The sequence below is a fragment of the Barbatula barbatula genome (genome assembly GCF_947034865.1).
Source record: "Barbatula barbatula genome assembly, chromosome: 1".
NCBI lineage: Eukaryota > Metazoa > Chordata > Actinopteri > Cypriniformes > Nemacheilidae > Barbatula > Barbatula barbatula.
In genome coordinates this window covers 5,648,720-5,675,251 of record NC_136766.1, presented here as the reverse complement: position 1 = coordinate 5,675,251, position 26,532 = coordinate 5,648,720, and the positions used below count along the sequence as shown (strand labels likewise).

General features: G+C 38.7%; 3 protein-coding genes across 3 annotated transcripts; 2 read left to right on the top strand and 1 right to left on the bottom strand.

Annotated features, from left to right (window-relative positions):
* Positions 1-6,393: 6,393 nt before the first annotated feature.
* atxn1l (ataxin 1-like) lies at positions 6,394-13,436 on the bottom strand. Its single transcript, XM_079455053.1, has 3 exons — positions 13,277-13,436; positions 11,013-12,155; positions 6,394-9,605 (listed from the first exon to the last, which is right to left on the bottom strand). Exons 2-3 carry the CDS (start codon positions 12,033-12,035, stop codon positions 8,370-8,372), a joined length of 2,259 nt encoding a protein of 752 aa, XP_079311179.1. The 5' UTR covers positions 12,036-12,155; positions 13,277-13,436; the 3' UTR covers positions 6,394-8,369.
* Positions 13,437-16,769: 3,333 nt separating this feature from the next.
* On the top strand, positions 16,770-19,418 carry elp5 (elongator acetyltransferase complex subunit 5). Its single transcript, XM_079468179.1, has 8 exons — positions 16,770-17,139; positions 17,208-17,268; positions 17,353-17,433; positions 17,575-17,786; positions 17,903-18,078; positions 18,160-18,255; positions 18,556-18,656; positions 18,776-19,418. Exons 1-8 carry the CDS (start codon positions 17,085-17,087, stop codon positions 18,882-18,884), a joined length of 891 nt encoding a protein of 296 aa, XP_079324305.1. The 5' UTR covers positions 16,770-17,084; the 3' UTR covers positions 18,885-19,418.
* A 35-nt stretch (positions 19,419-19,453) lies between these two features.
* Positions 19,454-25,091, top strand: ctdnep1b (CTD nuclear envelope phosphatase 1b). The gene is made up of 7 exons (XM_079465360.1): positions 19,454-20,128; positions 21,609-21,675; positions 21,886-22,004; positions 22,418-22,606; positions 22,725-22,836; positions 23,148-23,232; positions 23,466-25,091. Exons 1-7 carry the CDS (start codon positions 20,015-20,017, stop codon positions 23,524-23,526), a joined length of 747 nt encoding a protein of 248 aa, XP_079321486.1. The 5' UTR covers positions 19,454-20,014; the 3' UTR covers positions 23,527-25,091.
* The last annotated feature ends 1,441 nt before the right edge of the window (positions 25,092-26,532 follow it).

Sequence of the window (26,532 nt, the reverse complement as noted above, 5' to 3'; positions counted from 1 at the left end):
CACTTTAATTTAAAGACTTTATCCCAAAATGTCACTTCTGTTATTCTTTACTCACCCTCATGATGTTCCAAACTCAGATGCTGTTATGTTTATTATGAGAAAATCCGTTTTTTTGGTGTCCCAATATACCATATATACCATTATTCATAATATTGATATGTTAATTCTACACATTTGATTGGGCTGTCAAACGACTCATAGTGATTAATCGCATCCAGAATCAAAGTTTTTCTGTACAATATGTACTGTGCATATTAATTTTGTATTCATAAACACAAAAACATACATATACATGTATGTATATTTAAGAAATATTTAGATGTTTTTATTTATGTTTACAATAATTGAAATTAAAGTTATTTTCCTTAAATCTATACATACAAAATGAATATGCACAGTACACAGACATATATTACGCAAACACAAACTTTTATTAATCGTGATTAATTGTTTGACAGCCCATAATCTGTTTTTGCACCTGTCTAAAATGTTTGCCTTAAAGGGACGGTTCACTTAAAAATGAAAATTCTGTCATAATTTATCACCCCCTGCCATTCCACACCTGTATGATTTTCTTTCCTATGTGGAACACAAAAGAAGATATTTTGTATTTTAAGAACAGCAGTACCCATTGATTTTACAATAGAAGTGAATAAGTACCACTATTCAATATAAAATTTTTCTAAATATCTTCTTTTCATGAGGAGTAAACAGAAGTACAGAAGTAAACTGTTTGGGTGAATTAGAAAATAACAGCGTATGAGCTAAGAAACTACACTGAGTTGAGTAAATCATGCCAGAACCGAATTTTTGGAGTGGATAGTACTGTTTAAAGCAACACAGAGCCAGTGTTCACACTCTTCAGGGACGTTAAATAACAAATAGCTTACTTATAGTAGACTGCACATAAAACGTGGGTAGGAAAAAGATTTTCACAGATTAAATGACATCACTTTGATGATTTTCTCAGTGTTTTATATTGGGGGTATGTAATGTTATAAGTACCTCTTGGAACAGGGTAGACTGTATGTATGACTTGTATTTCATTCCTATACGTTTTATTTATTCTTCAAGTTCTTCATTACAGTGAATGACACATCTCATTGTTTAAAAAAAGATTTTATTCAGCATCTTTACAGATACCTCAAATACTCAATGTTAAACAGCTGAGAGTTTCTGCATACATGAAGAGTTTAATTCCAACATTAATTTGAAAACTTTAAGAACATCATGTTTTTCCAGTTATCTCATTTTGGAAACAAACTCTTCAAACATAATGGACAGAAGTCTAATGTTATGTGCTGTTGTAAAGTATTAATAGCGGGGTCTTGAGTAAATATATTTAATGTTCAACTCTCAAAGGTGTTACACACGCCACTATGCAACTGAGAGGTGTACTCAAGAACATTTGATACTTTGTATGACTATGCAGTTCATATGACCGTAAATGGACTCGAACGCTCACAAAACTCAGGCAATTTTGGACAGCCAAGCCATTGGTCCTCGAGTACAAAGCGCATGGGATCCATCCTTGTTATTCATTGACGTGGACTGATTTGATATGTTGTTGATGTGTGCACAAATGTCATTTCTATGACAAATTCCATAAAATGTGTTCTGAAAGCTTGCAAGCTTGTTCTCTACAGTCCAGAATGAAATGTTTAGTTTAAAATTGAAATATTTTCAAATGTTTAGTAGCCCTATTTGGTCTCGGCATTACTCCTTAACTAGTATATTCCTTGGTATGCATTGCCATGTGACACGTTATGTACTAAAGCAGCATTTTTTTGTGCATATTTGGTCAGTAAGCCGATGGGTAACGGAACTTGCATGTTCTAAACTACATGTTCTAGATGCGTTTATTCGAGCCCAATCCTTATTTCCCTTTTTGTTAATTTACCTAGATATTTTCATGATGTTTACAAATCTCAGAAAGGCCAAAATGAATGCATCTTAATGGAAGTGATAAGAATAGCACTGTTGTGATCTGGTCCTGTTGAGAAAGCCATGCTCTGTTATTGGTTTAACAGATTGAAGCGCAGGAATAGAATGTGGAATAAACTCTGACTTTACTGCTAAGAGTTTGCCTCTCCGTCTCTTTATTTTATCTTTGAAAAGCACCTTTTCTTGACTTCTGTCTTCTAGAACCAATAATAAGAAATCTGTCATCATTTATTCAGTCTCATGCTTATAAAAACTTTATACGACTCTTTCCTTTATGGAAAAAAAGAAGATATTTTGAAAAATGTCTCTGTGGTTTTGTGTCCATACAACGGAAACCAATGTCAGTATAATGTAATATCGGCAAAAAGCTTTTACATTTTTTGTATTTTGAAATGTATTTTGGATTAAAACTATTGCAGAAAACCATTGTATAACGTAATAATTCAAATCTCTAAAACTCTGTAATTGATTTGTCATGGTCAGATGATCATGGTGTATGTTTTTTACTGTCAGATTGATTTGCATTAAGAAAAACACAGACAACGTCAAGCCAGCATGTTAATATTATATAGATATAATATATATTATATTGTGTTTACTTAACAAACATGATAAATGCAATGTTTCCAAGAAGTTAGCTGTAACAATAAAAATACAATATCTTTGTGTCCTTACATAGAATTAAAACAGGAAAACAAAACAAAAAACAAAACAGCCCTAAGTAGTTCACGGAGAGGTACAAATATACAGTACAAATCTATTTTATTCAAAAAAGGGTACAAATTAAAACGCAACAAAATATAGTTATTAATGCTTCGTAAAGTTCAGGTAGGTGTAGGGTAGTCTAAGGGAGCACTTTGGGTAGACAACTCTAAGGCTTTTGAGAAGAATTAATACATATTGGTACGGCCATACGATATTAAAATGTACTATACAAAGTTTATACAACCTGGATTATACTTGAGGATTGAATATTACACATACATCATTGCATATATTTTGCAGACTTTTATGCATTTGAGAAATCTCATTTAAAACTGGTCACACATCACATTAAAAGCAGTGTCACTTAGTGCCAAGAAGTACAATGTTAAATTTGAGTGTATATAATCGTTTTCATATAATCAAAACATTGAAACCGTTAAAAACCTGATTTCAGCCCACGCGAATGACTCTGGCGTGCTATGCCACACGTTCCGTCTGGGTTTTACACGTATACAGAAATCCATACACCATTCGTTGAGTGTATAAAGCCTTTCAAAACAATAATGTATATATCAGAAACAATGATACTATGTAACTCACTAAAAAACCGAGCACTTCTCTAAAATCCATGCGATTTTCGACCGATCTCCCACTTCACAAACATGTTTGTCCAGAGTGAAATTTTAAGTGCACTAGGAACATGGAGACTCTAAATGGACGTTCTAGAAACATTCCCATTATTCAGCAGGACTGCCCAAACTATGACTACAGAGATGTTAGATGGAAAGCCGTGTTAATAAGAAAGGTCCGTTTCGTTCGTTCCTATTTTCTATCTCCGGATACCAACTTGGATAAATTCAGCACCAGCTCATTTACTGACCATTCAGCATCCGCTACATCACCTCAATAGTGATGCTCTGAAAAATAAGTCTCAAAGAAAGCCTGGGTCATGTTTCACTCCAAACTTCAAAATCTAATATTTTCTTATCTGAACCATTTTGATAACATTTGTTTTATTAATTTGATGCTCTAAATTCATACTGCTGTAATGTAATATTGAATGCAAAATATGCATATGCAAAATACACATTTTGCCCAGACAAAATAATAAATAAATGTATATACTTTAGGATGAAATATGACCCAGACAGATTCTTGAGAGCTTTTTGAGATTTACACGATTACAATACCTGACACTTTCTCTAAAAAGAAACGGTACGTACAAACATCTCTCTGGATTTATGTACCATGTAGGTGAGGAGATATTTTCCCTGGGTTGGAATCAGGGATGTCTCAACAGTGCAAAGCAACTATTATCAAGGCTTTCTTCACTAACCAAAGCAAAACATAAATAAAACATTTAAGATTTTATATCAAGCTTATATTGTGTTCATTGCGATACACATTATGAGCTAGTCCAAAAAAACTTCATTTTACAATCAGTCAGTGCAACCCGAGCCACATTAAAACCTTTACAGAGGAGTTGACGGTCTTCCAAAAAACAACCACAACTGAAGGAGACCTTGTCTCCGGGTGAATTCTTGTGACCTTTGTGGAGAGGGAAGGGGAGTCACAAGCATCATTCAATCGACGTGATGCGCATCTTAAGGCATTTCTGACCAGCTAATACTATACAAAAGTTCAAGATCTGTACAAACATACAAATTGTTTTGATTGTTTTACGTGATTTCAAATGATTTGAAGTGACAACAAGAGCATTTGCTCTAACACTAAAGGCGAGGGAAAATAAGTGCAGAACGTTGCGTTGCATAAACGTCTATGATACGTGATTGGGTGAATATAGAGGAACTCAAAAGAAGAACTCGGTCGACACAGGTTGTGTGAAAAAAAAAAAAAAATCAAACTAACTTGGTTGGCATGCTTAAGATTTCAATGGATGTTGCGCCACAAGCCGCATTGGAAAAACAAGAAGGTTTGCGAATGTGATGCTCCAACATCCTAACTAAACGTGCTCCAAGACGCTCTGACTTTGGCCAACCAATGGCCATTTCAAATTTGGTTTTCGTATGTGCTTTCGGAAGAATTTTCTAAATAAGCAAGCACGCTCATTGGGACACCACCCACCTCCGCCAAAGGGGGCGCTGTGATTCATGCATAAAGTGAGGTAAGGACATGATCTGATTAATTTTCACACATCCATACAGAGAACGCAAACTATCTATAGGAAACACGGATTTAATCATGTGAGATATGACGTAGGAGGCAAAGCGTAACGATTGAACAAAACGGCGGATTCGCGAATCACGCAGAAGAGAAAAGCTAAATAAGACAGACAGGGAACCGTTAAGACGTTGGGAAGGCACAGAAATAGAGTCGACTTATCTGTATACAGTGCACGGGACAAACTCGACCCGCCTCTGTCACAAAGATCAAGGTTGACCCAAGACCGCTGGTAAGGCAGTGCATTTGAAAAGAATAAACAAGTGCACTGTTTCTGACAACATAATACAGCGCCAAACAAGCAACGCTAGATAAGCTTCAAGTTATGCGACATGACTGCATGATAATACGCCGATAACAAAGGTCACCGAGCCTGTTGAAGAACATACAGAATAATTCATGATAAAGAGGTTTCCTGAAACCCACTTGAGTTCTTTGAACAGACTGCAGACAAACTGAGTAAGGAGCATTGGTAAAACCAAATTCATCTTCCATCGATCACGCATATGGGTCTGAGTCTCTACTGCATAGCTCACTTGAAATCTTTCGGGTATTTGGAGGCAAGTATTGCTTATTTTAAATCAAATACTTGTACTTAACAATGGAAATTGTTTTCACCCTTATAACATCTTCACATTTCAGCTCTCCTGCCTATGAGCGAGTAAAATACTACATTAGGACCTCAGGTGACAGCATGGTCCACGGTGAACAGAACAACGCATCGCCCAACGTGAATGCTATAAAGAGCTCCAAAGTGCCACAGAAATGGTCAGGAAGAAAATGGGATGGATGTGAACTAGTTTCAAGACCAAACAATAAATAGCATGAAAGTGGGAGCACTTTATAGAAGGAACGGGATGTCTCCAAACAAAATACCACGAGTTACCTCACAAAACCACCTTAGAAGGAACAAATGGTGTTCATTATATTCTTTATAAATGTAAAGAACAGATGGATTTATACCAAAAAGAAGTCAAAACTAAATACTGCTTTGGCTGGAACACGCATTGAGATTTGGTCATTTTCTATCAATCAGGCTGAAGAGAACTTCATGTAAGAGGTCTGCAAAACTTGAGGTCCATGCAGTTTGGAGTAAATTTAAAAGCTAACCAGTCGAACGGCAATGCTACATTTATTAAAAAACATCGTATTTCTTACCCAAAAGAACCTTCTCTTAAAGTTTAAAGTGATAGTAAAAGTCTAAAGTTAAGAAGCAACTCAGTCCTGCCAAACACATCGATGCAGATGTACAGAATCCGTCCCAAAGAGGAAATAAAAACTTCACACCAGAGAAGTAGAAACACAGAAACTAAGATGAGGAACTCCTGGGATCCGCGCTAGAAAAATTGGGAATGTCAGGCTCTTCTGGAATGCTGTTTGAAATAAAACATGGTTTTCCGAACATTTCATATTTGGTCTAATTGCACTTAAGTCGCGATTTCATCCGTTTGAAGACTAAAACTGCAGCATTTTCTCTCGGCTAATTTGTAAACAGTGTGAACCTTGCCTGTCAGTTTCTCTTGAGCCAAAAACCACAGAATATACAAACAAAAACTCGCAAACATTTCCCTTCATTATTAAAGAATAAAAACACGACATAGTCAATTCCCAGTAACAGGTCAGTGTGAATGGTGAACGTATCTGTGCAATGCAAAACCTGCAGAAGTTAAAACAAACCGCTCATGGGAAATATTGCAGAGGAATTAGAATGAAATACTGTACAATAATACACAAAATTACAGAAAGCAATGAAAAGACCTTATGAACTTCAGCACAGATTTGAAATGAACGAATTAGTTTGAAAAAGAGCTAATTTAAGACAAACTCTCAGTCTCTTAACCAGACGTGATTTGAACGTTTCCAATGTTCAAACTGAAAGTAAATATGCACCGCTGCAACAAAAGAACGGCCAATCATATTCGACGTTTCATCGACAGTTAATATTTGGACCAATGAGATTTCATCATGCGTGAAACAGATACAGGAAAAGCTAATATGCATGTAAGGGACCAAAATCTTTATGTAAAGGGTAAAAACAGACCCATAACTTTGCGTTACCGATCTGCGAGTCTTTAGAAAAAACATGTGCTTTTATATTAGTTATCTCTGAAGACACAACTGGTCACAAAATAAAAAGTTACTACGTCTTATCGAAATCATCACATGCGTCCTGTAGAAACTGTTAGAATCACAAAGGAAAACTGCATCGTACAAAACCAAGAGAAGTGCAAGAAAAGGTTAAAAACATCTCCACTAAACATACTGTAATTTTTGCACATCAGAAAATTGAAATACAAGGAATTATACCACCCTGTACGGGATTTAAAAAAAAACATAAAAATGTGTAAAACCCAGCCTTGTCTTCTGAAACTATTGCTTTGTTTTAGTAACTGAGCCGGGTTCGTCGACACCCAACAGCAAAGCGTCTACACCGCTTCCAAAGGATGACTTTATTTCAACCTGCAGGCTTCCTCGCAATAATCCACTTCTGCATAAACAGGCCATTCGCAAGGAGCAACAACCTGTTCGGCATTTGGTCTTAGCTTCGGGAGCAGGGGGGATTTAGGCGGGCACCCCACGTTATCTTCAGAAAATGCAGGAGATAAAAAAGTTAACAATTAGAACGAAGGATGCTTTCAACCGTGAGGTAATATCAACAGACAGTTTTCTAGGCTGGAAGTGATCAATCTGACGGATTAAAACTGGAATGCAAAAATAAATCCTTAAAGACGTGTTACACGCGCGCAAGATTTTAATCGGAAAATGAAATACTCTGGATACTGATTGGCAAAAAAAGATTGTTGGATCGATTGATTGATGTGACGGTTAACCGTTCTCAAACTCTAGAAAGTTTCTCCACAGAAGCACCCTGAGTAAAGGCAGGGAGAGGGGGAGAGTGTAGATCAAGTGTAGGAAAGTGACGACAAACACGCCTCTAGAAAGAGAGACGTGTTAAAAATGCAATAAAACTGTTCACGGTTTAAGGTCTTAGCCAATAAATGTCTGGCAGAGCATCTATGGAAATAGTCGATGTTAAAAGAAGCCTGACATTTTTAACCAGAAATAGATCCAAACAATCCTCTGGGATTTTTTCCTGTTTGTTTTAAATATCTATGTATTACTGGGCAAAGGCTTGTCAAGACTATGGCTGTATCACATTCCTCCCCTAGCCTTTCTTAAAAATAATAATATTACAGAACGGCATTAGTGACCGCTGCCAAACGTGATATTTCACCCAGAGGAACACGCAGACGACGCAGGCTTTGGTACGCGATTTACTGGATAAAGCTGCCCATGCAGATCATTGCAGACGCTGTGACTATGACCTGGCACACAACCGTTCTCTGCTTAAGACCAGAAGCAAAGAAACACAGAAAAGGGGGCGGCAAAGGGAATATATTCCAATATGTGCAAAATCTCAAACATTCTGAGGCTACATTCTCTCCTCCACGGTGCCTATTTTGCATCCTTACACCCGACTTTGACACGTCGCTCCCATACACAATCTCATGCTTTCCTGTTTGCTGCTATGGCTGTTGCTACTTCCCGGCGTTGGAGCGCCCCTCGATGGATAGTTTGACCTCCTGAGAGATAAAGGAGGGACGGGAGGAGCCAGAGGTGGCGGCTGAGGCTAGATTCCCCTCCTCGTTCTGCATGTTGTATCTTTGGAAGCCAGGAGAAGACCAGCGCCTCTGGGACGCCCCTAGGGAAGAGGTCCCACCCTCGGTGTGCAAATAATAATTGCTCTGGCTTCGAGTGTGCTCGGCTGAAGTCCTGTTTGGTCTGGGTGGCATGTCGCCGTGTCTCGAAGGGCCGACGTGCACGGGCTCCTCCTTGTCTCTCTCCCTGTGGATGCGTTCCATCTTTAGTTGGCTTTGGGGCCGTGTGTGTTGGGGGGCAGGGGGACCCATGGGCTGAGGTGGGACCCCTGATGTGGAGTTGGCTTTGGTGGGAGTCCTGGTCTGCGCCTGCAGTTGCGGTTTCTGCTGCGACGCCATTTGCTGCTGCAGCGTGACAGACACGCAAACGTCACCCACTTGCAGATGGTGGCAGGTGAGACCGTACAGCTGTGCAGTCCGCTCCGGGCTACACGACGACCAGCCTTGTCCGAAAACAAAAAAAGGATGTTCGGGGGGTACATCTATAGTCACTTTGCTCTGTTGTTCCCCTACATTAAAATGCAGGGCCACTAAACCGGGCCGCTGCTGACTGGAGCGGATGTCCACCACCATGCTCGAGTCGATCTTAAGCCCGCCGCTCATTTCCGCACTCCGCACGAAGTCCTGAGTCTGCAGATCTTCCACACGTTTTAACTCTCCCGTAGCCAGCTGGATGATTGCGCCCTTCATGAAGTGCGACGGCCCGGCGGGCGCGAGCACGGGTGCTTGAGGATGGGTTCCTGCAGGTAGGGCGGGAAGCTGCTGTGAAGGCTCCGTCACCGCTGCTGTTTCCTCCGCGCCTTTCGCATACGTCGCTGAAAAAGCAACAACAGCCGCCACGTCATTCGCTTGACTCGGATAATGCTGCTGCTGCTGTTGGTAGTGATGGTAGTCCAGGGGCACCAGAACAGGCTGCCCATTGGCCAAAACCACAGCGTGGCCTTGTTGAACAATCTGCGGCTGATGTCTGGACTCAGCAGGATGTGATGCATATGCTGTCCTCGCTTCACTTTGAGACTCTCTACCCCTCTGGGACAGGTTCAAGGGGACATGCGATGACTCCTTCCGACCCGTTCCGTGACATGGAGAGGACAGTCGTCCGACCGCCTGTTGGACCTACGAGGAAAACCAAGTTGATGTGTCATTAGGTGTCACGTACGCTGTACGACAACAAGGAAGTTAAGCCACAATAGATATTGCAAAAGGTAAATCAAAAACTATTTCTGCTGTTTCAAAGCAGGAGCATCATGGTTACTTAATCCCAAACACACCCGAACTACAGCTGATAAAGGAAGGAAGTGGTGTAACTAATGCAGACTCAAAACTGCAAATGCTTTAATGATGAGGCAAACTGATAGTTTGCTGTCCGGAGTATCTCAAAAAAAGAAAACAGTTAGCAGTGGCCTAACCTTTTGAAATGAACACCTTTCCTCTTTACAAAAATATATATTTATTGTGTAAGATTGATCTCTATATAAATGTATAGAGAAATATTAAAAAATAAATATAGCTCTGGAAAAATATTAAAAGACCACTCGAAATAAAAAAATTCTGAATTTCCTACTGCAAAATAAGAAAATATTAAACGAGATGCATTGTACGGGACAACAATTACATTAAAATACTAAACATTTTTAAACAACACAATACAATGCTTTTACATGCATTTAAAGAGACACCAAAATCTTAATTCTGTCATTATTTACTCGCCCTCAAATCTATATACATTTCTTTGTTCTGATGAATCCAGAGAAAGGTATTTGGAAGAATTATCGTAACCAAACAGATCTTGACCAACATTGACTACCCATAGTAGGAAAACTAACAATGGTTGTCAAAAGTGCCCCAGGACGGTTTGCTTTCCTACATTCATCAAAATATCTTCTTTTGCGTTCATTGGAGCAAAGACATTTTTCCCACTAGGGTAGTCAATGGTGGCCCCGAACTGTTTGATCACAAGCATCCTTCCATATATCAGAATTGTTCGCTTTTGGGTGAACTGTTCCTTTAAGAAGGGTCAAGACGACACTTTCAAGTGTTTTCATGGTCTTTCACGTTGATGTTAGGTGACTTTGTCACTTCGGTGGTTTGCCTTCATTGTGCTTTACAAAAGGTCAAAAGTAACATGTATGCACTTATTCATAATCATAAATTAATGATACCTATTTCATCACCTGCATCTAACAATACAATTATTTGAAAAACGTTGCTTTAAGGTTTTAAATACAGTGTCACAGCCAAATACTTCCACAACTTCATCATACTTAAAGGAGCTCCTTTCAAATAGTTCTCCTGACTTTCTTAAGCTGTCTCATGTTCTCCGAACCCGTTCCACACGTCTCTCATATCGCAGTCTTCATTTATAAACAGCCTGTATTTATCATTGATAATCAGATAACGTTCAGGACCACAGAAACCCTACATTTTACATTTATCATCAGATTACATGGATCGCTGCTACTATTTTTCCCCTTGAGTCTGCAACCGTATCAGAACATAACAAATGATACAGAACAACCATACCTCAAGATCTATGTCCGGTGTGCTGCGCTGGCCTGGTGAGATCCTCCCCTCCTGTCTGCGACTTTTCAAGGTCTTGTCCTGCGACTCCAGCGCAGGAGCTACGTGCACCAGTCGCGTATTTCTGGCCAAATAAACTGCATCTTGATGGGTCTCTCTATGTTCCCTGTCTCCTCCGTTCACCTCCCGTTCCTGCTCCATTGTGCTGCTGTGCATATCTCTTTGAGGCTGAATGCCCCTGACGGCAGGGTGGTACAATACGTTCACTCCTCTCGGGCTGAGCTCGGCGGCAGCCAGCATCCCTACAGTCCCAAGCTGCGTTTGTGCAGCCGCCTGCTCAGAAGGGAGCACCAGAGGAACTCCGGCAGGTACAGCCAGTTTGGAATACGCGTGAGCCGGTACCTGCTGCTGCGGTGAGGAGACGACCACTCCTTCCTGAATAACCGACTGGTACGGAACGAGGTGGGAAACAGGGTGGGGCTGGGGAATGCCAGATTGAGGCGGTATCAAGGAGCTGGGAACAAATCCGTAGGGAACCGCCGCCGCATATGGAGAACTGACAAACTGCAAAGATGAATGAGGGATCGGGGTGTAGCCAAGCGAAGGGTAGGGAACACTCGTGTGCTGTATCATTGAAGAGGGAACAGTGTAAGCTGGAGAAATGTGGCTGAGAACGGGGTGCAGGCTGGTGGGGGAATAGGTCCCGGTGGGTAGGGCTACTTTATAAAGCATATTGTACTGGTCCACGGAAAGTCCCACGAGACCCTCAGAACCATCCACTCCGTAATGCATGCTGGGCTGGCCACGCATCCACTCGCCAACCGCGCTCTGAGCTTCTCCGCATGCTCCAGAACTTTGTGAAGATGGGGCCTCATCTCCTCCGACGCCCCCCATGCCACTTCCTCCCGCCCCGCTGTTGATGCTACTGCTGTTGTTGTTGGTGATCGTGGTGGAATTGTTGTTGACTGGGAGGTCCCGTTTCTTGGGAGGGAGGCACTCCTGGTTGCGCTCGTGGACTGGCTTCATGGCGATCGCTGAATAGGCGTCGTTACTGAACAGAGAAAGGGACAAAGCCAGACAGCCGCAGAAATAGCACCACTGGAATGAGTTCTGAGAACCTCCCTCTGGCCTCTTCCATCACCTTACCTAAGATCAAAAAGAAATGACATCTCATCGACTCATACTAGTAGATTTGTATAAAAATAATAAGGGAGAGATACATCTATATTACATTATGCAATGAAGTATAAAGTATAATACAGATTGAGATCAATAATCTTGCCGGTTGGCCTAATAACACTGGCAAAAAATTGATTTACTTACAACATTGTCACACAAAATACATATTATCTATTTAACGTTAAACATATTGAGCAAAACTGTGCAAAATGTGTTTGTTTTAATTTAGTTGATATAGTTAATATTAACAACCCAAAACATGTACAATTATGGTCTCTAAATATCTGTATATTGTACCACCACTACTTCATACTTAACAGAAAAAAACGTTAAAGGGAATTACAAAATAAAAGTATCAATACCAACATTAATGAAGACAACAAGGCTCAAAATAGAGTTATTCCAGAATAACGGCGTTGATCTGAAAATTATCATACACGGGTGATTTTATAAGGGGAAAGAAAATAAAGAAACAGACACTTCCTCTAATTTCTAGTATAGGAAACTTGACAAGGGAATTTTACAAATAGAAAATAAAAAATGTCTTTATAAGCGAAAAAAAACGAAACTTTTATCAAATGTCTCCAAACTCCCACAAAGCCAAAACGTGACCCCCTTACATTAGACATTAAACGACTCAAATTGGTATAAACACAAGAAACATGCATCACATAGCACTAATGCGATTTATTTGATCACACATTATTATTGAAGTGACCCGATGTGTCAAACGTATGAGTAATGACATTTCGCCCGTGTGAAACAAGGAACTTTATGCGAGGTCTTCGCGAAGACTCCTAAAGCGTTAGCCGTGTGCTGCTATTTAACCCTGTAACTTCATTAGCCTGACACTGTGCTTAAGACATATAATGCTACATCCGTGTAAAACAGTTTGGTGCAGTTGTGTAGTTTTATTTTTAATAAAATCTTGCTCGTGATTTAAAATAGATGCAGTTGAAGGGGGAATAAATAAAATGCTGCGATTTACACCGGACATATTAACGCCGCCCGCCGCTAACGGGCTAATCGCCCCTCCCGCACACTTAAACACCAGCATATTCACCCGCACGCACAACAAAAACACTCACCTTCGCATATCATCGTGTAGAGGACGTACAAAAATGCAGACTCTTGGTGGAGTTCGTGCGATTGATCGACGGTAAAATGAGGGCTGATGATGATGATATCTGCCCATTCCGGAGGCCAGCAGACTGAAGCGCGTCGGCGCTCACTGATGACGTCTGCGGTTGAGACTCAACGCGCCACTACGCAAACTTATCAGCACCGATGACGTCAAAGTAACGCGAGAGAAAGTTAAAAAGTACTGCTTTGTAATAGTTCTCGCTGAATCTTGATTTCATATGTCGATTGATCTGCGCAGCGCCAAGTGAAGTCGAACACACCTATAATACTCTTTCTATAGCTGGTCAGTTGAATCACCATGTTGTTTGTCTCCAATATTTGAAATGAAATGCTCTCATAAAACATTACACTGTTTTTGAAGATACAGCACAAATCAAAGGTTTCAGTTCGGTTATGAGAAAACCTGTTTTTCTGTCTTAAATATACAATTTATCCTGTAGGGAAATTATTTTGATACACATATGCACTGTGTGCGTTCTGTTGGCATACCATGCTATTTTGTTATACTAGTAGCTAAATACAATACAATACAATTTTATTTATATAGCACATTTAAAAACAACTTGCGTTGACCAAAGTGCTTAACAAGGCCAAAAGATATAGAATAGAAGCACATAAGTAACATATTACATACAAATAAAACATCACGATAATTTATAAGCTAGCGAAAACAAATGCGTTTTCAAAGAGGATTTAAAAAGTGACAGAGTTTGTGCTGATCTAATGTAAAGGGGTAAGCTATTCCAAAGCTTGGGTCCATAGGCCGAAAAAGCACGGTCACCCCTATTTTTCAGTCGAGTTCTGGGGACGGCTAGGGAATTTGAGTCCCCCGATCTCAGTGATCTTGACTGAGATACAGGGTGAAGCAATTCAGATAAGTATTGTGGAGTCTGATTTTGTAGTGACTTAAAAACAAATAGTAAAACTTTAAAATCAATTCTATATTTGACCGGTAACCAATGGAGCGAGATCAGAACTGGTGTGATGTTTTCAAATTTTCGCTTCCCTTTGAGGAGGCGAGCAGCTGCATTTTGGACTAATTGTAGACGGGTGATGCATTTCTGTGAGGCACCAATGTATAGTGAATTACAGTAGTCCAATATGGATGTTACGAATGCATGCATGCCAATCTCAAAGTGCTTAGCGGACAAGAATGGCTTAACCTTAGCTAAGAGACGGAGGTGAAAGAAACAGGATTTAACCACAGCACTTATTTGCTTATCAAAGTTAAGGTTGTAGTCAATCCAGACCCCCAAATTCCGAACACAGGTGGTGCTGTAAGGTAATAACGTTTGGCGGTCAAGATGATGGGTACTACAATCATTTGGGCCAAACAAGATAACTTCCGTCTTTTTCTCATTTAGACTCAAGAAATTACCAGAGAGCCAGAGTTTCAGTTCGTCAAGGCAGTCCATTAGTGGTTTTAAAGCAGAAGTGTCTTCTCGCTTCAGAGGCAAATAAATTTGAGTGTCGTCGGCATACAGATGGAAAGAAACCCCATGTCTAGATAAAATTGATCCCAGGGGTAGCAAATACAAATTAAACAGTTCCGGGCCAAGAATAGAACCCTGCGGGACACCGGACCCCCGTTTCATTTTAGATGAACCCTGTTGCCCGATGCGAACAGAGTAGCTTCTATTTGACAAGTAAGAGCGAAACCATTTTAGCACTGTACCCCGAAAACCCAAGCACACTTCAAGACGGGAGATTAAAATATTATGATCAACCAGATCAAAAGCAGAGCTGAGATCTAACAGGACCAAAGCCACAGATCGCCCGGTGTCAGTGGAAAGCATTATATCATTCATGACTCTTAAAAGTGCAGTTTCTGTACTGTGACGTGATTTAAAACCAGACTGAAATTTTTCATGAATCTGACTATCTGTTAAAAAAGACTGAAGTTGACTCAAAACCACTTTTTCTAGAATTTTTGAGATGAATGGTAAATGAGAAATAGGACGATAGTTACTCAGAACTGACAAATCCAAATTAGATTTTTTAAGTTTAGGCAAAACAGAGGCATGTTTCAGGCTGTTAGGAACAACCCCAGTAAGAAGACATTTGTTGATAATAGACAACAAGTCATGACCGAGAGCACCAAAAACCTGCTTAAAAAATCTAGTAGGAATCACATCCTGAAAGCAGCTAGTAGGTTTCAAGGCTGAAACAATCTTAGTCAGCAAGTCAAGGGAAACAGGCTCAAAAACAGACCATGTAGAAGATCATAAGGGTATTTCCAATGGCATATAGGTTGACACCGGCATTTGAGATCTAGTCAGTGAGATCTTATCATTAAAATATATCGCAAAATCTTCACAGAGAGAGTCAGTCATCTCAGGGAGTTGATTAGCAGTAGGATTAAGAGCAGAGTCAATTACTGAAAATAAAACATTGGGCCTATTACTATGGAGTTGAATTAACTCAGAAAAGTATTGATTTTTAGCAGATTTAGCAGCTCGCTGAAATACAGCAAGCGAGTTCTTTAAGATTTCATAGGAAACATGTAGTCTGTCCTTATTCCACTTGCGTTCAGCCCTTCTGCAAATCAGTCTGAGAGAACGAACATTGTCAGTTAACCATGGTTTAGAAGTATGATTAAGGTGATTTTTCTTTTCCCTGATTGGAGCAACAGTATTTAAAACATTAGAGCAGATAGAATTAAACAAGTTCAAATGTTCATCAGCATCTAAGAGGCCTAATGATGGAATCATGGGTTGATTCACAATTAAACCAGGATATAGAGCTATAAAATCCTCCTTAGCAGATTCTTTAATCTCTAAAGAAAAAATATGTTAAATATGTCATATCCTTTAAATGTGTTTACATTTATTGACAATTGTTTATATTGTAATGCATGGAACAACCCTTGCGGGATCATGACAGTGCAAAAACGAGGGCACTGTTTTTTTATAGTTCTGAGATTTATTGCTAAACCAGTATGTCTAGTTTGACTTTATAGTTTTTTTGCTACTCCAGGCTCTTGATGAAGAATCTAATTTTAAGCAATGTAAATATGTCAAATGTATATATATATATATATATATATATATATATATATATATATATATATATATATATATATATATATATATATATATATATATATATAACAAGTGAAAATATACAACTTGACATTTTAGAAAAATATAATTCAGCACAAAGAAACTTTAATTAACCATTAATTGCCATTAGCTTGACATTAATTATTTTAAAGATATAAGTTAACATAAACTGTTGAAAAACCAAGGATTTCAACTATTTTACTAAACGTTATATTGTATATTTCGTATTGTATTCGTCATTACAGTTAGATAGCTAGAACAAAATAAGCATTGCCGATATGGTAAACTTACAACCCTCCCCATACACACCTGCTGACTCCTAATTGAATAAGAATTGCATTTTATATTGAAAACCGCAATAAGCTCCTACGCCATGGAACGGAAGGTGGTAGTATTGCAACCTTTAACCTTGCGAACAGCTATGAAAGGAAAGAAGAACAGGAGCGTCGTTCGATTGGCCGCTTGTGTTTCTGGGAAATTGAGTTTTCTCTATGGCCAGACGCATGGAAAAGCTGCGTTCATAGTTTCATACCTATGTATCTACGAAACGTTTAAGATTGGATACGCGTCTGCTCAAATGTCGACATGATTTAATCAAGCCTCGAGCTTTTGTAAGGTACAGGCAGTGGATAGTCAGAAGTTATTTATTTTAATGAGGAGCTCTTTAGCTGTTAGCATCCACTTTTAAGCCATGTTGTTAAATCTTGTACATGGAACAGAGTCTGGGGGCTTCATAGTAATAGAAGGTAACCTTATATCAATTGATTTAATAAACTTCATCAAAACTGTTCATAATGGATGTTGACTCTTTTAGATAATGTCACATTCTCCGGTCGGGAAATCCTGAAGTGTTTCATTAATGCAGCTTTAAAAAGGCAAGTCCTTGTTTACAACACTGCATTATGTTCAATTGATTTTCCATAATATTTATCTATAGCCTTTCCTTTCATCATTTAAAGGGGCGAGGACGTGCATGTGGTGGGATTCGAGACCTCTGAAGTGGAATTGTGTGCTGGCTTGGACAGCAGCTGCGTGCAAAAGTGAATCCATCTAGATTCTTCACCTTTTATGCATTTGACAATTTTTCTACCATAGCAAGGTCTTTAGTGGAAAACAACTGTCTTGACTTTTAGTCTCTCTCCAAAAGATCTAATTCTTCTAATCTGTTTTTGTGTTTTAAGGTTTCATTTTCACAAGGGTCATCCTGATCCCCTTGGCTGGACTTGCAAATCCTCATTCACGGTTCAGCAGTTCACTACTCCTGACATAACTCGGCTGGTCCAAAACACACCGCAAACCAAAGCGTCAGTGCTTATTGTTGATTCTCTCTCGTTCGTTTTAAGGCATCATCAACCTGTCGTCATCTGTCAGAGACTTCAAGAGCTCAAGAAAGGTTAAAGGATGACCCCAGAAGCTTTTTTATATTGGCGTACTTTGTTGTCTCTTATCACTGCCAGTGGAGTTGATCTTGTTGTGTTGACGTTAATTCTTTTTTCTATGGGCCACCAGGTGGATTTGTAAAAACAATTGTTGGCCTCCTGCATTCAGACTTGCATTTGCAAGGTGTTGTAGAAAGTATTTGCCACTTGGCCAATGCTGTTATATCTGTGGCACCTTCAAACAATGAGCACTGTGGTGTGGCTAAGACTACACGACGAACAAAGTCAGGCAAACTTTTGCAAGAGGTCAGACGCGAGTCTACGTAAACGATTTAAGTGATTGTTCTATAAACTTCTTTGAAGAATTTGTTTGGTGTGTATTACTAGGAAGCGTACTTTGCTGTGTCAGAAGATGCAGCTCTCTCTGTACAGACACGACCCCATCAACCTGGGCATGTACAGACAGAGCAAGACAAACCCAAGGTGAGCAAATTCTGCTTTCATTTTTGCCACGGCTTATATAGAGTTGATCATAGTGGGTTTCTGGGTATATATATATATATATATATATATATATATATATATATATATATATATATATATATATATATATATATATATATATATATATATATATATATATATATATATATATATATATATATATATATATATATATATATATATATATATATATATATAAATAAACTAAATTAGTTTATTTTCCTTGCTGTATTAATATTGGAATGATGTCAACTGCTTTTGTATGTCTGTTATGAGCAGGCTGATCCAACATCAAACTTGACCTTTAATCTTCGCCTGTCTAAGGAGGAAAAAGAAGCCAAGGAGAAAGTGGCACTGCCATTTGTATTTAGCCAGGAAAAGTAAGAGACCTGTATTCCACTTCTATAAAAGGATGTAAAGTTAAAGTTCGATGTATTGAACTGCTATTTGCTTAACTGATCTTGATGTTTCAAATTCGTATTGTTTTACGAACTCGCAGAAAGACAGCTCTCCTGAGGCCGACCCCTGGCTCCGGAAGGATCACGTACGAGCCTGATGCGAACGATGACTTTGATGAAGAGGATCCAGATGATGATCTTGACGTGTAAATGAGGACCTGGCTCAGATCCTTGTGTGACAGTGCCATACATCAGCTACATTTCATCGCACGAAGGACATTTCTTTAAATCGTGATATGTTGTTGCTTTACAAATGGTCTTAACCCAGAATATGAGGACCATATTTGTGTCAATGGTTATGAAATGATGAAGCATTACTCTAGCATCATCAGTTTCATTAGAAATATGAGTTCTATAGAAACGCTCAGTTGTTTTCATGCTTATAAACTCCCAAGAATTGTTTCACTTTAAATAAAAATATTTATTTAAATATATGTCATGTATGTAGCTAATCACGGTCATATCGTGTGCCGATATTGTACATTTACATTTAGCAGACGCTTTCATCCAAACTGTCTTACAGATGAGGAAACATTGGAAGCAATTATAACAACATAGGCAACAAAATAAATAAGTGCATTAAAGACTAGCACAGTATACAAAGCTATTGCACAAAGTTGTTTCTTTATTATTTTATGATCAATACAAATAAAAGATCACGACCTGATTCCCAAAGCATCTGTGAAATAATGTAGTTACGTGTTTTAGTAACAAAACATACCAACACAACTTGTACAAGAACCATATATCGGCACGGCCACGTGAACACAAACTTTACTCGCCTCCCCGGAAGTGACGACATAGAAACGATGGCGGCTCGTACTGCTCTACCGTATTGGCTTTAAACTGTTGTGAGCGGTAATAATTTGCACGCGTTTTCTTTCACAAGCTGTTTTAAAGCGTCAGTAAAGCTCGAAGGGATCTTAATGTCGCTGAAGAGTGCCAGTCGGACTTCTCTTGGCCTCTTGGAGAGCGAATACTCCGAATTGTCCGACACTCCAGCGGTAACGTTACATTTAGCCAGTCGGGTTGACCATCTAATTAGCCAACGGTCGTTTGAAGACCTGGAAGTACAGAACCGCCTCTCTGAAGACAAACACCTCCATCGAGTGCACTTTCTTTAATCTCTGCACTCCTGGACGTTTATTTTTAACCAGTGCTCGGGACGCTCTCCGGCGTGTGAAGTTGTGAATGTTCGGCAGGATCTTGTTTCTCCAGGTGTGTGTGTAGCGCTCGTTGTTGTATTGTTGTGTAAAACACGGCCCACGGACTCTGGTGTGATGGTTGACATGCTAAAGACTCGACAGTGTCTGCTTGGTGTGCGCACTTTTCTCGGCGTCACTTCCAGAATATGGAGCTTCTTCTTATACATCCTCAGGAAACACATAAGGAGGGTGAGTGTGACCCTGCTTTACTTTTCGAATGAGAAACTTTTGGAGTGACATGCGCACTGAACTGTCATGCAGGTGCATGAAGGGGAGCAGACACCTGCACGAGATGTCAACACCTGCGGGTCTTGCAATGATGACAGATTTTAGATACATTTATTACAAATATCAGCTGCTTAATACGTTATATTTCACTATTGAATCTGCATTCATTTATATTCTGTGGAAACTAATTCACTGCATATGTATGTCTGGCAAATTTGTTTGGTTGGTAATAATAGGCTATATAGTACAAATACTTCCTGATCACATGGAATGTTACCCCTTGCAAACAAACTACTGAAAGCAGGTTTAACTCTTTTGGAGCTTTGCGGTGTAATTTATTTCGTATTGAATCAATAATATAATTCATAAATCGAGAAGGTAATACATGAGTCGCGTGCATGTAAACACATGAGCTGTAATCCTCCTGTGCATGACAGTGTTTGGTAAGCCGGTTGTATAAGAATCTTTAAAATGGTCTTTAGGATGCAATTATGAAAGTATTACTTGAATGGGGCGTTGATTTAAGCGGCAACGTAGTGGGCACTTCATTTGACATGTTCCCATGCTGAGCAGTCGGGTCCGGAACCAGTGTGAATGCATTCCTGTGTAGGCCTAAAATGAGTTGGGAATACACACAGCCTCCTGTTCAAAGTCACCCTGCCAGTTTCACTGGGCTGTGCTCTTTTACGTTCCGCTGACACTTTTGGACAGCTGGTTGAACTAAAGATAGCTCAGAAGAGCGGGATTTGGAGACCAGGTGGAAGAGTATCCATATTGTGGATCCATATTGGCGGACAGGGTTTTGGACCGGGGATTTGAGTTTAAGCTCACTGTAATATTGGTCTGTGAGTTGGGTGTACGCCTGCTTGTTTTCGTTACCTGTTTACCGTTTTGTGCAATGTTACAGTTATATTGTGAGTAAAATCCTAAGAATGAATCATTATCGAAACATGCAGTAGTTACCTTTGAGCTCCTTGCTACATAATATTCATTTGTTATTCAGCTTTTAGGTGAGGTGTTCAAGAACAAAGAATGTCTGCAATGCATAGAATGTGGCTACTGAATAAGTAAAATCGTGCATACGTTTGCTTGACTTTGTTGGACTTGTAGTCTTAGCCACACCACAGTGCTCATTCTTTGAAGGTGCCACAGAGATAGCAGCATTGGCTAAGTGGCAGACACTTTAAGTAAAATCATGTCAAATTCATAAATGAAACGTGTAATCGTTCGTGAGAAATAAGTCAGTATAATTTCGACTTCCTAACGTAGACATAATTGTTATATTCATTTTGGTTAATGAATGGTTTTAAAAATCATGTAAGAGTATACAAGAAACGCTGTACTAAAGGCAATGTCTTCAGGTATAGATTGCATGTCTTGCGCATTTAATGTACTAACTACTAAGGTGACTGTTTCCTGTTTTCTTTCCTTCCTGTTCTAGATAATCCAGTATCAAACAGTGCGGTATGACGTTTTACCATTTTCGCCCATCTCCAGAAATAGACTCAGTGAGTAATTCTAATTTCGCATTAAATAAATGCTATTTACATAACGGACAGCTTTTGCCGTGCCCAAACTGAGCCTGAATTGTCCTTGACCGTTTAAATGCTCAGCACTTTGTTTTTGAACTTGTGGCTTTTGTGGCTGTGAAGTGTTTGTGTATTGCATGTGCAGATAATGTCATGTGTTAATGCGTCTACGTTTGTGTTTCTGCTCAGACAACGTGAAGCGAAAGATCTTAGTTTTAGATCTTGACGAGACACTGATCCATTCGCATCACGACGGAGTTCTTAGACCAACAGTACGGCCCGGCACGCCGCCAGATTTTATCCTAAAAGTAAGAAAATACGCTCTAAATAGAGATTGAAGTGAACATATGCATTTGTTTAAAATGCCATGGAAGACAATTTCAGGAATTTATTGAATTGTTATTTAGAGCCTGGAAAGTCTGTAATATATTTATAAGGTGCATAGATAAAGATTTTGTCAGTATAAGTGCTTTTATAGAAGTTTAATTTTTAATTTAGGTATTTAGTGATAGTCAGGAAAAATAGACAAACCCATCAAATAATTTTGTATTTACATACTGTATATGTCAGCTCCCAGATTATATATATCGTATTATATTATTTCACACACCCAGTGGCTGGTGGTATTATAGACGCATAAACGATAATGGAAAATATAATGCGATATTGTGTAGTTTACAATCTTGTAATTCTGATGCACTGTGTCCTTTTCTTTTTTCAGGTGGTAATAGACAAACACCCGGTCAGATTTTTTGTACATAAAAGGCCGCATGTTGACTTTTTCTTGGAGGTGGTCAGTCAGTGGTACGAGTTAGTTGTGTTCACTGCTAGTATGGAGATCTATGGCTCTGCAGTAGCTGATAAACTGGACAATAACAAGGGAATCTTGAAAAGAAGATACTACAGACAGGTAACCACTTCTTCGATCGTGTTACTCGTGAACGTTTTTTGCCATTGTGAAGTACAGAAACAAAGACATCATTTAAACATGCGTATTTATTTATTCATTTGTGTATTTCCTTTGGCAGCATTGTACACTGGATTCAGGAAGTTATATTAAAGATCTGTCCGTCGTACACAATGACTTATCAAGTGTAGTTATTCTTGACAACTCGCCAGGAGCTTATCGAAGTCATCCAGGTAAAAACTAACAATCCTGTAGTGTTTGTCTCTGGTTTATCTAAGGATTATGCTGTGTACAAGTAGTGTGTCCCAGCTGGTCTCTTGGCATGATGTCTCTGAATGCATGTTTAAAGGAACATTTCACCCTTATTCAGCATTGTCATTATTATTAAAAAATTAAGATTTTTTTGCTAAGTTTTGTAAATGTAAGAAATGTAAAATAACTTTGGCTGATGTCATTAACCTGTCTTATATTTGAACCCAATCCCAACAACCTATAATATGTAATTGTTTTTAATATTGAATTGCTCTTCTCTTTTGACCCACAGATAATGCAATACCTATAAAGTCATGGTTTAGTGACCCTAGCGACACAGCACTTCTAAACCTTCTGCCCATGCTGGATGCTCTAAGGTAAAGATCAAGAAGTAACCAAACAAACTATGGATGCACAAATATGTCAATTTTGGCCGATAACCGATGATTCTTTAACATTGGAAGCGGATAACCTATATATTGGCCGATATAGAATATCAAGATATTAATATAACTTTTCCTTAGACTGAAACAAAAGGCAAAAAGGTTGCAATTTTCATATACTGGACCATGCATACAATAGTACCATTTTGATATGTTTTTCTCTTCAGATTCACGGCAGACGTTCGATCCGTCCTGAGCAGAAATCTCCACCAGCATCGACTTTGGTGATCAGCTGACCGAGGGAATTCTTAGGCTTTAATTTTATTACCTTAATTTTCGAACTGCTTCCCTATGTGACATCTGCCTGTCCGTCTTTCTCAAGACTGACTTGTCACTTTCGAGCAAATCCCTTATTTAAGGAGTATCAGTAGTGGGGGAGTCTCTCAACCTGATTGAAAAGACAAACATTGAGGCATCGGGAAGCCTTTTTTCAGCTAGATTTTCGAAATGGAGTTTCTGCCTTACAGCTCTACCTATGCTGATTATGTGCGTGAGTTTATGTTAGTGGAATGTGTGTATGAGGACGCCAGTTGTTTTTCTTGTGAGTCGTTGGGTATCGAGGTAAGAAAAATAGATGTTCTCAAGACTGCTTCTTCAAGCCCAGCTTTGGACATCATACCTCACTTCTAAAGGTTGTTTAAAAAGACTGGCTAATGAAGCCCACTCTGCACATCTAGAGAATTCACTGGAATCACTATCGATGAAAAGGATCCCGACAGCTGAGTAGTTTTCATGATTGTTATTCTAATTGTATATGTTCTTGAGGTACAGTCTTGGAAGACATGGGTTTTAATGACTTGTGTGGTAGACCTATCCCTATTTGGATGTGGGGGGAAATTGTTGTAAACTTTTCTCCATGACCTGCAGCAAATTCTTGCGTTTTATTTCTCTTTTATTCTCGGCCGTAAATGAATTTATCATGATTATCAGGGAGGATATTGTGTATGAAAAAGAGAGTGACAGATTTAAAGAAATTCTGCTCAATTGTGATCTCTGAAATTCTACCACTTGGAAGCCTTTTTACAAATGTAATTTTTTTCTTTCCTGTAAATGTAATAATGGCAAGACTTGAATTTATAAAACTTGTATTGAAAAGTTGACTTTGCAATCAAACACCCTTTTTTCTTAAAGGGACAGTTCATCCAAAAAGGAAAAGATCTGTCATCATTTACTTATCCTCAGTTTGTTACAAACCTGTATAAATGTCTTTGTCCTGATTGACACTGAGAAATATATTTGGAAGAACGTTAGAAAGTTTCAGTTCTGGGACATCATCCACTACCATAGTAGGAAAGAAATATTGTATTTTTTTGTTCTGTTGAACACAGAGATATTTTGAAGAATTCAATCCCATTGACTATCATTTAATTCTTCCTACTATGGTTGTCAATGATGTCCCGGAACTGAAAATTGCTAACATTCTTCCAAATATCTTTGTGTTTAACAAAGACATTTATACTCGTATGTAATTACATGAGGGTGAGTAAATGATGACAGAATTTATTTTTGGATGAACTATCTCTTTAAGGCTTTGTTGGTGTCTCGGTGCACTTGTCAGATAATGTCAGTACTATTCTCAAAAATGTCACACTTGTAAAGTCTCATGGCAGCTTCCTGGGACACATGTCCAGAGACCTGTGCACGTTACTAATAAAAACGTGTCACTCTCGTAAACTGTGGGTTAATTTGTTATTTTATTTATAAAATAATATCTTTGTAGTAAACATTTTCTTACCACAAGTATTTGTGTCTGCAGCACATGCAGGTTGCCCATAAAGGGAAGTTTCATCGTTATATAGCGACTAAATGTTTTTATTATAGTGACAAATCTTTGGTTGCTTTATATTCGCTGTCTATTAGGTACATGTATTTGCACAGTAGGTACAATACAGGAAATTGAATTTCCTATGTGATTACAAAGTATTTAAAGACACCTAATATAAAGTGTGACCAAACGTTCATCAACCACATGAACTCTGTGTTACCATGAATTTGCATTGAGCGCTAAGGGCTCTCACTAAATCCGACCGGCTCAGTCTTGTCAACAGCTCCGCAATTCTTGGGAGGGCCAGACTGCCCTATTAAACACAAGTGAAGAGGAAACAGAGTTTTATTTTCCTTTAAGATACGGAGTACTTAAATAATAACGGTTGCATGTCTCAACGGATTTCTACAGACATTAATACATAATTGTGTTCTATCAATTGTCAATTTCAAGGAACTTCACTAGCATGATTGCGTTCTTACAATATTGCCAAAGCATTGAACATATAACAAAAGACATTCAATAAGTACAAACATGAGAGGGAAAATTAAAATAAGGGTTGAGTAAGGCATAAATATAGAATGAAATATAAAGTACATGTAATACAAATTAAATATGGAAATAGAATATCTATATCAAATGTTGATTTCAGGCTGAAACATGAGAATGTAATAAAAGTAAACGGCGTCCATGTGCATTGATTGTAAAAGATTAAGGCAGTGTGTGCAGCTGATAGATGAATGTGTGTCTCTTCTCCCTCAGTAACATCTGCATCTGGTCTGTTTCTAAACACCTATCAATCTCTGGCTTGAGCTTTGACATTTTGTGAAAGTGTTTCACTCTCACATCTTTAAATTGATTACAATGAAGTGTGTCTCTGTTTCGACCTCACCAGTGTCACAGTGTGCACAGACTCGTTCTTCCTTTGGCAGCCATGTTTGTCTGTGTCTCCCTTTCTCTATGGCCAGACTGTGATCGCTGATCAGGATCTGTCTCTGTTTTACATCTCCAACAGTGTAGAGATAATCTGCCAGACTGTTTATATCTCTATTTACATATTTATAATCAGAAAATGTTGTTCTCATACGGAATTGTTCAAACTCAATCTTATTAAGCCTTGAAATCAGTTTGTAAATATAACAGTTGCAGTGATTTGTTACGGAAACACCAAGGTTAATCTTTTCACCTTTAATTTTTATTGAAATTATCAAGATTTACAAACAAACATGGCTGCATAACATCCGTTTCTTCATAATATAATACAGAAAAGACATAGCCTGAGGGAGACGCTCTTAATATAAATAGGAAATATACATGCAGTCTTAGAAAAAACCCGAAAAAAGATGATTTATAAAAGGAAAAGACATATAAATAAAATAATTAAAAGATTAAGAAAATTACAACATGACATAAGGGGAGAATTACGTTATTGTTCAGCTATTAACCTCAGTTGGGAAGTATTTTAGGGT